Source organism: Cyprinodon variegatus, unplaced genomic scaffold (assembly GCF_000732505.1).
Source record: "Cyprinodon variegatus isolate N-32 unplaced genomic scaffold, C_variegatus-1.0 Scaffold328, whole genome shotgun sequence".
NCBI classification, from domain to species: domain Eukaryota; kingdom Metazoa; phylum Chordata; class Actinopteri; order Cyprinodontiformes; family Cyprinodontidae; genus Cyprinodon; species Cyprinodon variegatus.
Window position 1 is genome coordinate 754,973 of NW_015150781.1, and position 15,498 is coordinate 770,470.

The 15,498-nt window shown below is 37.7% G+C and overlaps 2 protein-coding genes across 2 annotated transcripts in view; both read left to right on the forward strand.

Annotated features, from left to right (window-relative positions):
• slc25a14 (solute carrier family 25 (mitochondrial carrier, brain), member 14) overlaps positions 1–10,410 on the forward strand; it is an 18,586-nt gene extending 8,176 nt beyond the window's left edge. Inside the window, exons 4-7 of the mRNA XM_015384986.1 lie at positions 1,569–1,664; positions 3,835–3,959; positions 4,027–4,240; positions 6,473–10,410. Coding sequence (XP_015240472.1) covers positions 1,569–1,664; positions 3,835–3,959; positions 4,027–4,240; positions 6,473–6,514 — 477 coding nt within the window. The 3' untranslated portion in view covers positions 6,515–10,410. The remainder of the gene's footprint in view (positions 1–1,568; positions 1,665–3,834; positions 3,960–4,026; positions 4,241–6,472) is intronic.
• Positions 10,411–12,856: 2,446 nt separating this feature from the next.
• Positions 12,857–15,498, forward strand: part of LOC107091194 (maternal B9.15 protein-like) — a 6,274-nt gene continuing 3,632 nt past the window's right edge. Inside the window, exons 1-2 of the mRNA XM_015384985.1 lie at positions 12,857–12,970; positions 13,229–13,419. Coding sequence (XP_015240471.1) covers positions 13,247–13,419 — 173 coding nt within the window. The 5' untranslated portion in view covers positions 12,857–12,970; positions 13,229–13,246. The remainder of the gene's footprint in view (positions 12,971–13,228; positions 13,420–15,498) is intronic.

Sequence of the window (15,498 nt, forward strand, 5' to 3'; positions counted from 1 at the left end):
ACGATCCGTCCTGGAAGCACGATCCGTCCTGGAAGCACGATCCGTCCTGGAAGGGCGATCCGTCCTGCGCATGCATGAAAAGAATAATAAGATCCGTATCGCCTAAAAACTATGTAATAACAGTTCTGAAAATAGTTTATATACTTAAAACATTAAAGAATGCTAAACTACATCCTATAGAAAATATTGAAGACTTCTCTGGAATAAATGGATACGTTTTATTTCGTGGCGTCATCATTGGACATGCTCACAGTAGTACCAGTAATGTTCCAAAGGTTATTCAAGTGGTATTTTTTTAATGTAGTACTTTTTGTTTTTGTTTTTAAATTATTCAATATTTATACATTTATTTAATACAAAAATATTCAAAAGGAACACCCTGCCTTAAAAAGACAAAAGGATTAAAAAAATAAGAAAACAAAGTATTGCCTCCCTGGAAGTTATTTTGTGCAGGACGGATCGGGTAGTGAGACTCACCAAACCTGTAGGGGGAGCTCTACATATAGCCCCTAGAGGAGGAGAATGCTAGCTCCCATTAGCTTGTTAGCTGGCAGCAGTAAGAGCTTCTCCTGAAAGATGGAGCTTCATCAGCTCTTTATTTCAGCTCTGCAGGAGTTGAAACCAGGCTCTTCATTGGTTCAGCAGCTTTAATGCAGCAAATAAATGTCAAAATGTGTGAATTTGGGACATTAGTTCTCATCCATACCTGCTGCTAACATGTTCGTAGCACCTTAAGGCTGATTTATGCTCAGAAACCAGGTGGTCTGTGTGTGTCGCAGTTAACACAGATATGCCCCGCCCCCTCCGCAGACACTCTGCTGCACCTCTCCCTGACTGTAGGTGAGCGCACACAGGAGGCCTCTGATTGGTCAAATCTACATCCGCTCTACTCTATGAGTATTTCCTGTTTGGTTCCTTACCGGCTTGTTTTGTTTGTCTGGCCGCCATTATGGAAAACGACTGGTGAAGATGGAGCAGCTAGCAGAGCGAGGAGCGTGAGAACGCTGGGACCCTTTTCCCACCTGGATCCCCGCTCTTTTTGGCCCTCATGTCCCTCCGTTGTCGCACAAACTTTTCACCACTTCCTCACCGCCTCGGCCGTATCTAGACCCACAGCTAGTTCCTGATTGGCCCTCTGGCGTTGTGGCGTGGAATAGCATAGCGCAGACCACGCTTCAATATTGGGCAGAAATCAAAATAACTGCGACACGCTGCTGGGGGAGGAGAACCAGGCCTTCTTTATTCTTTAACTTCTAACTTTGTCTTCCCCCTCTGGGGTTTAGGAAAAATCCACAGAAACGCTGCACCTTCTTATAAGCTGCATAGTTCGAAGTGAGGGGAAAAGGTAGTGGCTTATAGTCTGGGAATTACGGTAATAAGGAAAATCTGCTCCCAGTTTCTCATGAAATCTGCTGGTCCAACTATTACAGCTGGTAGCTAATTAACCTTAGATCTGTGCAGTGATTTAATCAATGGATTTACTTGAAGTATTAATATAAATCAGTAAAAAATAAAACTTGAGTTTGATTAAATGAAAAACTTTCTTTTTTCTACTGTTTTTATTTCAGATCAGAATGCAGGCGCAGGGCAGCCTGTTACAAGGCAGCATGATGTCCAACTTCATCAACATCTATCAGACAGAGGGCACCAGGGGGCTGTGGAGAGTGAGTTCCTCATACTTCTGCCATCTCTGCTGCCTTTATGTTTGGAACAATCAACCTCCAACCAACCCCACCCTGACCATAATCATCCTACTTTACCTTTAAAACAAAAAACCCTCGTAGATTGGTGTATTACTAGAAATGGTGATTTTATAATATTCATGTTTTAACACAACAGTAAGGAATTCAGTTGTATTTATGTCAAACATATTTCCCAACATATTGTTTTTTAAATGCGTGTTTATTTGTAGAATGATACTTACATTTTAACAGCCGGACGGCATTTTTCTTTCACTGAATGAGTTCTGGGAAGCCGCTCCGTTTGGACGTCGGCTCCCGACCTGACTCAGTCTGAAGGGATCATTTTAAGGGTTGAAGGGAACTTCCTCCTAGCTCTCAACATTATTGGGACACACTACCTTTATACGTGAACACGCCAAACAGAGGCTAGGGTCCAAAACGAGTCCAAGTGAGAGAAATGGGACTGGGTCCAAATCTAGTTCCCTGAAGCATAGTCTATGAAAATATGAATCTCAGTATAAATCCAGTCGATCTTTAAAGGCTTCAGGTTTATTAAAGTTCATTAATAAACAAAAGGTATCATTGGTAACACAAGATCTGGAAAATCCCTGATCTGGTAGAAAATCCAGGAAAACTACAAATCATTTTCCTTAAAGGAAGAAATTCTTAAAGTCAGAAAAAAGTTTTTTGTTTTGTTTTCTAATAGAGTGAGGCAGTAAGGCATATGTTTGAACTAAAAACATGATGATCAGGTGATCAGCCACCTAGACTGATGGCTGGAACTATGGCAGCAGACAGATATATAATGGTAACTCTGGGGGAGCTGCAGAGATCCTCAATGCTGCATCTGTGGAAAGCATTATAAAACTTATTTTACGACAAATTTTACTTTGACATATCTGACTGATCATCCTGAAAACATCCATATATAAAGTCAAACATGGTGCTTTCCCCTCCAGGCGATACGTGGAATGTTCTTTCTCTTCTTCCTCCTGGACAGTAAAAGCTCGTTAGCTGATTAAATGATAAATAGAGTTAAACGGAGCAACTAAAGATCTGGGTCTAAGGATGAAGTATGAAAATGTCCGTCTCTATTATGGCTCTTAAATGATAAACCGATTTTGAATCAATGTTCATCTTAACTAGTGCTAAGTAATCGATTAATCGTTAACTGGAGTATAGAGACTCTAAAATGTACCTTTAGCTGACAGTGTGTCCCGCTTAGAGGAGCAATTATACCAACAATAAAAAAAATAAATACATCATAACAAATCTTCTTTAAGGAAGCTTTGGCTAGTAGGTAAGCTAAATTTATTTGTATACCAGTTTTCACAGATAAAAGTTCTTCACAGTAAAAATGTAAAACAACAAAACAATGTAAAATACATTTATATCAACATTTTAAAAACAAATGGAAACGTAGAAACAAAGCCATAAAAACCAAACGTCTGATTAAAAGCCTGCTTGAATAGCAGCGTCTTCAGTTGCTTTTTAATAGAATCAGCAGAATTCATCCACAGCCTGAGATGAAGCGCCCCTCTGGGTTTAAAGCTCTATCCATGTTTGAACCAGTAAGCTCAGAGTATGGAGGAACTTTACTGGCAGGCCTCTGAAAGTAAGAACAAGGATTCCGAACTGGAAACCAGTGCTGCTAATACTGGTGTCATCTGCTTTCTTTTGTTCATGTGAGTTCAGAGCAGATTTCTGGTAAATCTCCTTCCTGCTCAAACACGTAAAAAGACTTGCAATAGTCAAACAGTGAGGAGATAAAAGCGTGAATAATCATTTCCAACTGGACCACCAGTGGCCTGAATGTGGAATATTCCTCAGCTTAAAGTAACGGTTGCTGATTGTTTAGAGCGGTTCTTCAGGACATTGCTGAATCGAACACCTGAGCTGCTGAGGCTCGGCTCAACAGCAATATGTTGCTTTATTGAAGGGATTTCACTTTCAGGGGCGATTAGAGATAAAATATGTTATTATGCCCAAAACTAAGATCAAAATTCTGGTTTCAGACGTAAATAAAATAAATAAATTTTGGGTTAAAATGTTGGAGTTTGGTTGATTTTATTCTAATTTCTTTCTGTGACTGATTGCCTGCACCAGTGTAGTCATTCTGAGATACATTCTTAGATTTGTTCTTCTTCCTCAGGGTGTCATCCCCACCGCACAGCGGGCAGCCATCGTGGTCGGAGTTGAACTTCCTGTCTATGACATCACAAAAAAGCACCTCCTTCGCTCCGGCCTGATGGGAGACACCATTTTAGCACATTTCATGTACGTCTCTATTCTCTGATATTTTATTTTATTTTAAAGTGAATTAATTCCTCCATGTTTTACTCAGTTCCAGTTTCACGTGCGGGCTGGCGGGGGCGCTGGCCTCCAACCCTGTGGACGTGGTCCGCACCCGTATGATGAACCAGCGGGTTTTATCCGGGAGCCCCATGTATAAAGGAACGCTGGATGGTCTGATGCAGACATGGAGGAACGAGGGATTCTTTGCTCTTTATAAGGGATTTTGGCCAAACTGGCTGCGACTCGGTCCCTGGAACATCATCGTATCCTTTAAACACACGATGAGAAACATCCTTCTGTTGTTATCAGCGTTTAGTCTGTAGAGACTGTCAGGACTAAAGGTCCATCTGTACGTCACATTTTTTATTTTATCTTTATTGATTCATTTACCAAACGTAGTCCTCTACATGGGAGGTCTTCAGCAGGTCTACAGAGGGACTGCAATATTTCCCACTGATTGAAATGTCTTTAAATCCACATGAACAGATAAATGGAGGCAGAAGATGTCTTTCAGTCATCAATGCTCACATTCAGAGACAAACAGGAGCTCTTTCAAGCTGGACACCGTTTCATTCACAACACCTGTCCCATCAACCAGGAATCAGAAATACTTTAATAATCCCAGCGAGGGATTACTTTAGTTACATTACTCCATCTGTAATAGAGTGACTATAGGACCAGTTTGATAGAACACTATTTCATAATATCTATAATCAGGGGGTCCCCGCTCCATCTCACCATCATTTTGGATTTTTGGCCTGGAAAACGTTGAAGACCTCTGAACTACATCACAAGATTAATTACATTTAAAATAAGGACAATTAGGCCATTTTATTCAGTCTAAACAAAAACACAATCTCACTTCCCCGAGAAAGATTATAAAGAAAGATAAAGAGTGTTAAACATGAAACGACAACAAAAGAGAAACAAAAACATAAAGTAGATGTAAAATATGTCTGTCATGGGAGAGTGGATTGTTGAGGAAATGTTAGGTCTATAAAAACGAAATCAGATCTTTAAAGTTTTATTTAAAGTTTTACTTAGTCTACCTAAATCTGCCAACACTAACAGAACTGTTCTGTTCTGAGAGGCGGTTATTATTTCCATTTTATAAATGTTTTATCCATCCAGTCGTCTAAAGTTGGTTGGTCTTGTGATAACCATTGGTCATATTTTAACCAGACTTTCTTCTTATTCTGTTTCTTCAGTCCAATAAAGTCTTAGATTTTGTAAATCACATAATTTTATAGACGTGAACAGATGATAGTTCAAACCTGACAAAAAAACTTAGATATGACCTCACTGAAAATGTAAATCTAAGTTGGTATATTTTTCTTAAATTAAGCGCATTTTTTTCCTGAATTCAGCAGTCTAGTGAGACATATTGCAAATGGAATAAGATAATTCACATTTAAAATAAGAATAAAAGAACTGCCTTCTCTTATTTCAAGTAAATTTAAATCTAATTATCTTATTTTAATGGTAAAAATGATCATTTCATCTCAGTTATCTTATTTTCCAACTCAAATTAAGGGTAAATAAACTTATTTTATCACGGTTTCTGCAGGTCATTAAAGTCATTAAATTGTTTTTTAAATCAAAGCATTAATTGGCGTTAAAATTTATTAAACGTGATTATTGTGACATTTAAAATGCTTTATTAAAAAAAAAGTTTAGTAAAACAATATCATCAGATATATTGCGATATATTTGGTTGTAATTGCTTCCGATTGATCGTAAAGCTTTATGTTCAGAAAAGAAGCTCAACGTGGAGAAAAAGCCGGAGAATGGAGATATTGCTCATTTAAAAAAAAAATGGCTGGAAAGCGAGGAATTGGGGACATTGCTGCAGCCTGTCGACGGTAAAGATGACCAAGGATTTATATATACGAGATTCATGGGTACTTGTTGATTCTAAGAGCATTAAAACATGAAATTAGAGTTACTCATTCCTGTATAAATCCTGTTTAATAAATTATCTTCAGAGCGTTTTGCTGTTTTCAGCTGAGCAGCAGAAAAGGGAACCATCAGACCTGCAGAGGCTCACAGTAAATTCATCTGATTAATTTAACCTTTAGAAAAATGATTAAACCAGAGAAATTAGCCTCCTCTAAGAGACAATCGTACCTTTATCTAGAAAAGGATCCATTATTCCTCTCGTTAAAAACCTTTTTTTTTATTTTTAGCACAGTTTGCTATATTGTAAATTGATAATGTAAACGTCAGGCTTTAATTATGATATAATTAGGAAATATGCTCCTAATACATTCCATTTTTTTATTATTTTTTTGCATCATGGTAGCTGTGACTCCAGAACAGATCTAACCTGGACAGAGGGGATGGGTGTGATCAAGGATCTAGTTTATCTAGATGACACTGTTTGAAAGCCAGCTTTGTATTTGCCAGTAAAATGAAGGAATTCTCAGAAATATTTCTTGTCTAATTCCTGGCAGGCTTCTGTTCTATGCAAAGCGTTTTCCTTAACAGGAGTCCAGTTCTTCATCACGTTCGAGCAGCTGAAGAAGCTCCCGTTTTAACGGGGGGGGGGGGAGGATGTTGGTCTGCTGGACTTTATGTGGAGTTTATGGTCACCAGCAAAGAAGGAACCTGCCAGTCCGCCTGCACTCGCATCCAGTCCTGTTTTTACTCTCCATCTGTGCTTTCACTCCATTTCAGTTGCTCTCCATCATGGCGGACGCTCCTCTGGCAGCTAAAGCTTTCAGAACGATGGAGAATCAAAAAGGTCACTGGGTTCCTTTACAGCTGAGAAATATTCAAACTTTATTATTACAGGTTTGTTTTTATCTGTTGAAATGAATGTTTTCTTTATTTATTCAAACATCATGATGGTGTGTGACGCGGCTGCACAGGGAAAATGGAAAATAATATTTTTAGCCAAGGTGTTCATTTAACAGATGAATGAAGGCTGGCTTCTATCAGCTTCCCTGACTGACATGAAAACATCTCAGATTCGTTCTGAAAAGATGATCAAGTTCAGAAGGTAAAGTTAGAGAATCCGTCTATGGGAGGATATTTACCCCTAAAACCTTTTAGGGACATTTTTAGAAGCTCTAATTCTGAGCCAAAGTCTCCTCAGAGAACCAACAGACGGATCAGAGCAGCTTTCTTTTAAGGACGTTGTTTTATTTCATTTTGCCCCAGAGACGTGCTTCTCTGTTTTTATTCATCGCCGCCATGCAGCACCTGCTGCAGCAGATCCTGTAAACATCTGGACAGGCCTTCTTCCTCTGAATCAGCTGCTTTCAGTCTGTCGCTCTACTTTGTGCCAAAACTGCGATTCATTGAATGCATTAAGCAGACCAGATTTTATTTTAGACTAACTTATTTGATTTTTTTTGTAAAGGTCCAAAGTTGTTACACCTAAATATTAATATTCTGGATTACCAAACATGATTCAGTATCAGGTGTTATTTTATTTAAAGGTTTTTCATAAATCTGAGGTAGCTAACATTTAAAAATGATCTAAGGTATCCTGATCCACTGTTTCCTAATTTGCACTTTAATTTAAGATAAAACTTCTCCTTCATTTCCATCTAAACCAATAAAAAAAAAAAGATTTTCTAAATGTAAAAGATGTCCTCTACTGGAGACCAAAGTGCTCCCAGTTTGCCAGCTGCTGCTGCTGCTGTTCTAGTTGGAGGATTTCTACACTTTTCTAATGTTTACAACAATTAAAATCTGGCTGCTTAGATCCGTTCTTCATGTGAAACATGCAGACGGCCTCGGTGTGAAACCTGAGGAGCTTCAATCATCAGTCTAATGATGGTAAAGTTATGTTTAAAACTACAGCTTAGAAGCTTTATTCCTCATTTTTTAAGAATTTGGCTATTTTGATGTTTTGAAGTTTACTTTCTGAAGAAAGACTTGAACATTTCCAGCTCCAACGATCTGCTGCCATCGGGGGGGAATTTTAACGCCAAAAAAAAACGTTTGCAGGAATTAAAATAGTCAAATTACAATCTGAGGCAAAATGTCTCCTATACTTTTTATTTTATTTTAAACTATGTTCTTCAGTGAAAGGAAAAGTGATTCTATGTCTAATATCTACTAACATAGAAACTCTGCTGCCTGTTTTAGGTTCAATGAAATGGAAATTAGATGAAAGTCAAAGTATTCTCAAATTATTATACAAGAGATTAAATCATTTTCCCATTGAAAAAAATACTTTAATACAAAGAACATTTATTGATTATCCTCAATAAATGGTGTTTTTTTTTTTTTACAGTTGTGACCTTTTCATCCTAATCAGTAAAGATTTTCTAATCTAATCCTCTCCTTCCGAAGCCTCCAGATTCTGGTGTGACTCTGGTTCACATGAGGAATTCAAAAACATCTGGTTCAGTTTGTTGAATCACGTTTTATGAAAATCAGGTTTGCGTTTTTGTTTCACAGCGTGTGTGAGTTTACGGGTTCCTTAGAGAAGGAAGTGATGATGATGATGATGTTTGGTGAGTTAGACGTTTGAAGCACCTTCTCCTCGGGGTTCTTAAAAGTTCTCCAGTTTTTGTTGCTGCAGAATCAAAGCCTGACTGAGCCTCTCAGACCGTCTGTTTACCGTCTGCAACACTGAACTATCACTTCTTTTTGTCATTTCTACTGGGAGTTGTTGGGATTCTTGTCATTTGCTTGTTTATGTACTGCTGTTGATGATGCAGGGATGTAGGAGCATCGGGATTGGTTGTTTTAAAAAACATAATGAAACTGAATAAATGTAGAAGAAGTGGCCGTTCTATCAGCTGATGCACAGAACCAAACATCTTTAGAAAGTAGTGAACTGTCCAAAGAAAAGTGCACTTTAACGTCACTTTTTCTGCAACGTGTAAGTCAGCCGGTTAGAAGGCTATGCCCACATTTTCTACAAAAGAAAAGCCGGTTTGAAAATGAACCTGTCAAAATGTTTCTGTTGCATGAAATGAAGTAAATGGATTCATATGATTTAAAACTCTCTAAATAATCAGTTTTTAACCCGATAAAACAATCCGTTTCACAGCATGTAGCTATTGGCAGCTTTGCACAATGTGATTGGAAAAAAGTTGAATTATTTTCAATATATTGTGATTGTGTTATTTGAGGAGACGTTTCCTTTTAATTTCACTTAGATAAACTCAGAGGTCAAAATCTTCCAGGAATCAAAATGGGAAATAATTTGACCTCATATTTATACCTGAAAGTTACCGTTTTGATTTTTTTATTTATTTATTGGACTAAATGTAATATTTTAGTAATAAAATGAAATTCACAGGCTGATTCAGTTGATCGTTCAAACACAAGATGCTTCCTTAGTCAGAATGTGGCCAAAACAAAATATTTCTCTGTTTAATATTTGAGTCTTATTTAAAGAAATAAACAAATAAAAACCTAAACGATGTCGCTTTGTGTTTAATGATCGAGTTTAGCCTCTGAAATAAATGTAGTTTTGAATAATTTTGTGACTCAGTGACTTTCACCTGTATGATGCCATATTTTAAAATAATTATTAGGGTTTGTGTTTAATCTGCTGCATGCTTTGAACTCAGGGTTCACTAAAATGCTCTAAAGTTTCTGCTGCCATCACATATATTTCTGAACTTGTGCAATGAACCAGTTTGCACACAGTTGATGTGTTGGATATCCGTCATATAAGTGGGAAATGTCTTTAGTATTCTGCTGCTGGAAAAGAAAAGCTTTTCATTTTGTCAAAACTGGATGAACGAAGCTGTTCTATCAGGAGAAGATCTAATTAGGAGGTTAAATCTGAGAGGATGGGCCTTATCACACCTATTTTATCCCGTTTCTTCATGTTTAACTTGAATATTTTCTCTAAATCTGCAGCAGCTTCCAGAAAATGTTACAGATGGTTGCATTTCCAAACCTCACCACTAGATGTCCTCCTTTTGCAAAGTCCTGGAGGAAAAAACTAAGAAATCTGAATAAAGTTTGTATTTAGAGACAATTAAAGCCTCACTTTGTTTCTCCTCTAGATATTTGTTTTCAGATGCTTTGTGATATTTTCTCTTTGTAAATAATTGAAATCTTCTGTCTGCTAAATAAAAACGCCTGCTGTGTGGAAATAGAGCAAATAATAATAATAATCATGCTTGTTTTACATCTATGAATTCACCTGTTTTTTGATTTATGGGAGAATATTTATAAAAGTAATTTTCCTCCTTACATGTGACTTCCTCCATGATTCATTAATATTTCAATCCTTTCCCCCTGAAACTTTTTCCACAGTTTAGAGGATTTCTTTTCACCAGTCTGCAAACCAAAGCATTAAACACGTAAAGCACGTTCTGAAATATCTGCTTCTTCTGGTTAAATGTTTCCTTCAAATGTCTGAATTATTCACAGCAGTGAATTAATAAAGCAGTTAAATTCAGAGCTATCTTTATTCCAACATTTCACTCCATGAATGTTTATACTACAGCTTTTATCTTCATTCTTTAAATAAATTCCCTGATCTGAATGTTGATGCTTGTTATTTTTTCAGAAAACAAAATAGCATATTTTAAATTTTTTTTTTTTTTGTAAGTAAGAAGGAAAACAGGCAGAACTGGAACAGTTTTTAGAAACTGAGCAGCAGAATGTTGAAGAACAACATCAGGAGACTTTATGAGGCAGCAGAAGAAGCAATGGCTGTGGAGATGATGGTGATCAGTGAAATCCTTTACCAAACGTTACTTCAAGATCACTAATGACTCACTGCAGAGTCACTGATCTAAAGCAAGGCAGACCTTAATATTCTCAATTAGGTCAGAGATTTTCACAATAACAGACACTCGCTTATATTATAACTGCTGAGGTTTGGAGTCAGATTTAGGGAACTCAGAGACTTTTCTTGAACTTGAAAATGGTGGATAGAAAAATAGTTTCTTAAAGGAAAAGTCTGCTAATAATCAGAATTCAAACTTCTTAAAGTAATTTAAATATGAAATTATTACTGTTCAATAAATGATCAGTGTGTTTTTATTTAACCTCTTAACATCCACCTCATTTTGGGTAATCCTCATCTATTCTGCATACCCAAATGGAAAAGCAAATAACTTATGAACCGTAAGCCCAAATGACAATGTGCAATACATTATTTGAAAGCGAACATCCTCTACTTTCCTAATATATAAATTAAAATTGGATGACTAGAACACAGACCAACCTGCATCAGTTAAAATATGATTGAAAGTTTTTTTTTAATTCTCTGAAGTCGCTTTTTTAACAGCAGCAATAAAGATATTCTTGAGAAAAAGCAGGTTTCATTGTATTATATTTGTTCTACATCATATCAACATCTACATCAAGCTGTAACAGTTCCAGAGCTGTGGGGCTTTGAACTTTTGATGTCAGCTTGGAGCGGCGCTCAATGGCTCCACCTGCTGGTAAAACGTTTACTGGTGGAATTTTATGCATTTTGAGTTTTTACTCCCACTTAAGACCCAGTGGGTTTTAAGAGGTTAAGAGTAATGTGAATGTGCTTTACTGGAGGCATCCATGTTTGTCAAAGAACACTACTGCCACCTACTGGTTAGTGACATTGTCACGGTGCGGTATCGGCTGTTGATCAAGTCCCAGTGCTGTATCTGGTGTTTGTCACAACGCGCTATTATCCAAGTCATCTTGAAAACATTCTTCTTCCAAATGTTGGCTACATATTACGGGTTTTTTCTCTGGCCAGAAGTTCGATGGCAAATCCTCCCTCTTCAAGTTGGCGATCCAACGACCAACCCGTCCGTGGAGGATCAGGAATCAGAAAGGTGGAATAACTCTTTTTTTCACTTTTACCCGATGTATTCCAGCATCCAGCTGCCATGCACGTGGGCATTGTCAGTTTCACTATAGCTCTGGTGAATTTCAATGGTGAAGTCCTCTGGAAATCTTCAATAATTGTTGTTGATTGCAGATGTGTCTAGTAGTTCCCATTGATTTAGCTTGGAAAGCGGGGAGAATGGCGCTAGGCTTACCGCACCGTGACGTCACTGCTGGAAGATGGCAGGAGGGAGGGGCTACTAGATTTGGGCAAAAATGGCCGCTCCCAGACTCAGTGATGGCGAAGAAAAATTGTTGTTTTCCTTTTTTTACTGATTAACGCTAAATTAATTAAATTACTGTGAATGTATTAGTTTTAGATTTAAATAATGATCCATTGATTGTTTCTTGCTGACCGACTTTTCCACTAATAGATCAAATTGAATCCATAGTAAAGTTTCAAGGCCAAATCCTGTGTTCACCAACACTCACATAAAGGTCCTCCCTTACTTTAATAAACCAGAGGGAATGGAGGCCCCTGAGGGGGGGGCCCCCGCTCCCTGGCGAGAGCCCGGGCCGGGCCCTGCGGGGGGCCAGCAGAGCAGCCGCCAGGAATCCACCTCCAAACACGGAGCACCACCGGTCTGGTCTGACTGCTTATTAGGTTCAGTGGGATGATTAATTTTCTACATGAGAAAGGCTGATTTTAAGGTTAATACATTTTTATTTGAAAACTTTCATGTTTTTATTCAGGATAACTACATAAATACAACCGGCCATTAGAAAAGACTGTCCTTATAAACTTTAAATTATTCTATGCAAGGCCCTCATCTGTAACTTTTTCATCATTCTGCTTCATTCTATCTCTATTCTCCCTCCCTGCAGAATCTGTTAGTTCAATTCTATTCAGTTTATTTCTATAGCTCCAATTCACATCAGGTCATCTCAGGTCACTTTCCAGTTCACCAGATCATTCAGTCAGATTGATTCAAAGTTTTCTATCTAAGGAAAACCAGCTGATTGCATCGACTCATTGACTCTTCAGCAATCCCTCACACTAAGCATGCTTGCAGCAACAGTTACAATTAAAGTGGAAAAGCAGCTTTAAGGGGAAAAAATTTAAAATGCAACAGAAAATGTTGATTTGGGCTAAAAGAGCTGGAACATTTCAGCACTAAAGAGAGAGGCTCATTTCTAACGCTGCTGGAGGCCATCAATCCAACCAGCTTCAGGTGTGCCGTGATGTCACACAGGTGAGTTGTGTTTCCATTAAACCAACAGAACCGTTTGTTTAGGGTTAAGGTTAAAGCACTGCTGCTCTAAAACATCTCTGTAGGGATTTATTATGTCCAGAACTCAGCAAATATGTTTGCTTGAGTTTTCTCTTTGTCCTGTGAATTTTATTTTTCTGTTTCTTTAAAAGTAGGATCATCCTACAAGGTTTTTTTTTTTTTAGATCTGTTTTTTTTTCTTTTTTTATTTGACTGAAAAGGATTAATTGTGTATTTAAGCTAAAGGCTGTAAAAGACATGAAAGAGGAAATAGCTGCAGCGGTTTTCTTCACAACCCGACTGGTAAAAAGATACGGCAGTCTGGATGCTGATGGCAGGGAACGTTTCGCTGCTGCTCTCACTGCTGTTCTGTTTGAGAACTACAAGAATCACTGGCATCCAGGTGCGCCGACCAGAGGACAGGCCTACAGGTGAGTGACCTGAGCCATGAAGCAGGATCAGCAGCTGAGAGAAAATAACTGCTTCAATCCTGAGCAGGAAATATGCAGCTGCAAAATAATTTAAACAAGCTTAAGATTGTTAAAGTCTGGGTTAATATTTAGTTCCTCTGTGTTTCTAATCCTTTAATTGTTCTGCAGCTTTAAACAATGTCTGTAAAAACATTATCAGAATCTGCTCTTTAACCAGGATTAAATGGTAGGAAATGAAACTTGATAACTCATTTATGTAAATCCCTTTATGCATCTCACATGGAGAAATTCCTTCTCTGCATTTAACCCCTCCCCTTGGGGAGCAGAGGGCTGCCACTGTGCGGCGCCTGGGGAGCAGTGTGGGGTTAAGGGTCTTGCTCAGGAAGTGGAGGCTTTTTTTCCAATAATTGCACACTTTACAAAAATATAAACATTTGTCTCCATTGAGAAAATATTACACTGTGCAGTATCCAACATTGCTGTTTTTTTAACAAAAAATAAAAACAAAAATGAAAATCCTCACATTTTACCAAGGAAAGTACAAATTTAGAAAAAGATATTAAATAGTTTACACACATTTACAGTTTTTGTTGCCTTTTGATTAAGAGAATACTTAATGGTGTTGACATATTGCTTGACCTCATTGTTAAAAGCAATAAATGATATTTTGGAATGCGTAAACTTTAATTTATGAATGTAGAATTTTGCCAAGAGAATAATGAGATTAATAATGAAAGTTCCATTTGGTCTAGTCTTAGTACTGATGAGGTCATAAAGTCCAAACAGGACATCCTTCCAGAATAACTTAAAGTCTTTCTCAATTTTTTCTGCAATCAACTTACAAACATCAGACCAGAGATTTTGGACAAAAGAGCAATGCCAAAAAAAGTGGGTTACTGTTTCAACACTCAGAGAACAAAAAGTGCACAGTACATCAATGTTTTTTTATTTTTTGACCATATGATCATTAGACGGGTAAAACTTATGAATTATTTTAAATGATATTTCTTTAATTTTGTTGGTCAGCAAATATCGGTTGGGTAAGAGCCAGACCTTCTTCCAGTCAATGTTTTGCACAAATTTATTCCAGTATGGAATCACATGGAACTGTAATGAAGTCTGCTTTGAACAGGGATCTAATTTTATTGTTACCATTATTACGGAAGTGGAGGCTGTTGGGATGAGCTGGGTACTAGGAACCTTCTCAGAGGGCAGAGAGCTGCTCTGACCACTGGGCCATCAGTCCTCTGGCCTTTAGGATGGGAGGTTCCAGGTCCTGTTAGTGTTTGTTTTTTAGTTGATATGAAAACTCTGGCCAAATTAAATTTCTCTAAAGTCGTACTCTTGTGCTTCTACAAGAATGTTCCTTAAAGAATAAGATTTCACCAAATTCAAATGGGTCCATGTATGTTAAAAACAAAACAAACCTCATTATTCTAGGGAATTGCTGAAACGATCGAGGGGGTCATGGTTTCTTTCATTTTAGCTTTTTAGGTTCTCTTAATTTCACTTTAGTTCAAAGGTTTGTGTTTTGCACAATGCATCACAAAACTCTGGATTAGGCATCATCTACAGTTTATCTTAATGTTTTTAATCTTGCACCTCTACTGTTCATCAGAAAATGGTTCATCAACTTTATCAGGTTGTCATGAAGTGAACTGTGACATGAGGCAGAATAAAATTAAATGTATTTTCTTTGAAACGACTGAAAACAAAGTGTGACTAAATATTCAAATTTCTTGAGGTGAATGTAGACGACCAGAAGAATGGCGGGTCTGTGAATTTTCTGCTTCTTGGACTCCTGTTCAGTGCCTGGTTGCTGTGTGTTTGGGTCCTAAAGGCTGATCTTTAGGAGGTTAACATTAACGCGTTTGACTCAAATATCGCCTGGTTAGCGTAGCTCTGCAGAGCTTTCCTAGATGCTGAAGAAGCAGCTCAGACATTTGATTTAGGTGTAACCTCAGGTATCCCAGGATTCATTGCGAGTCCAAGCAAGCCAGCTGGTAAAAGCTACTTGGCGCCAAACAGTGGTGAATATTGGAAGTTCAGTTTAATATAATCCAGTCAGTGAATAGTTCC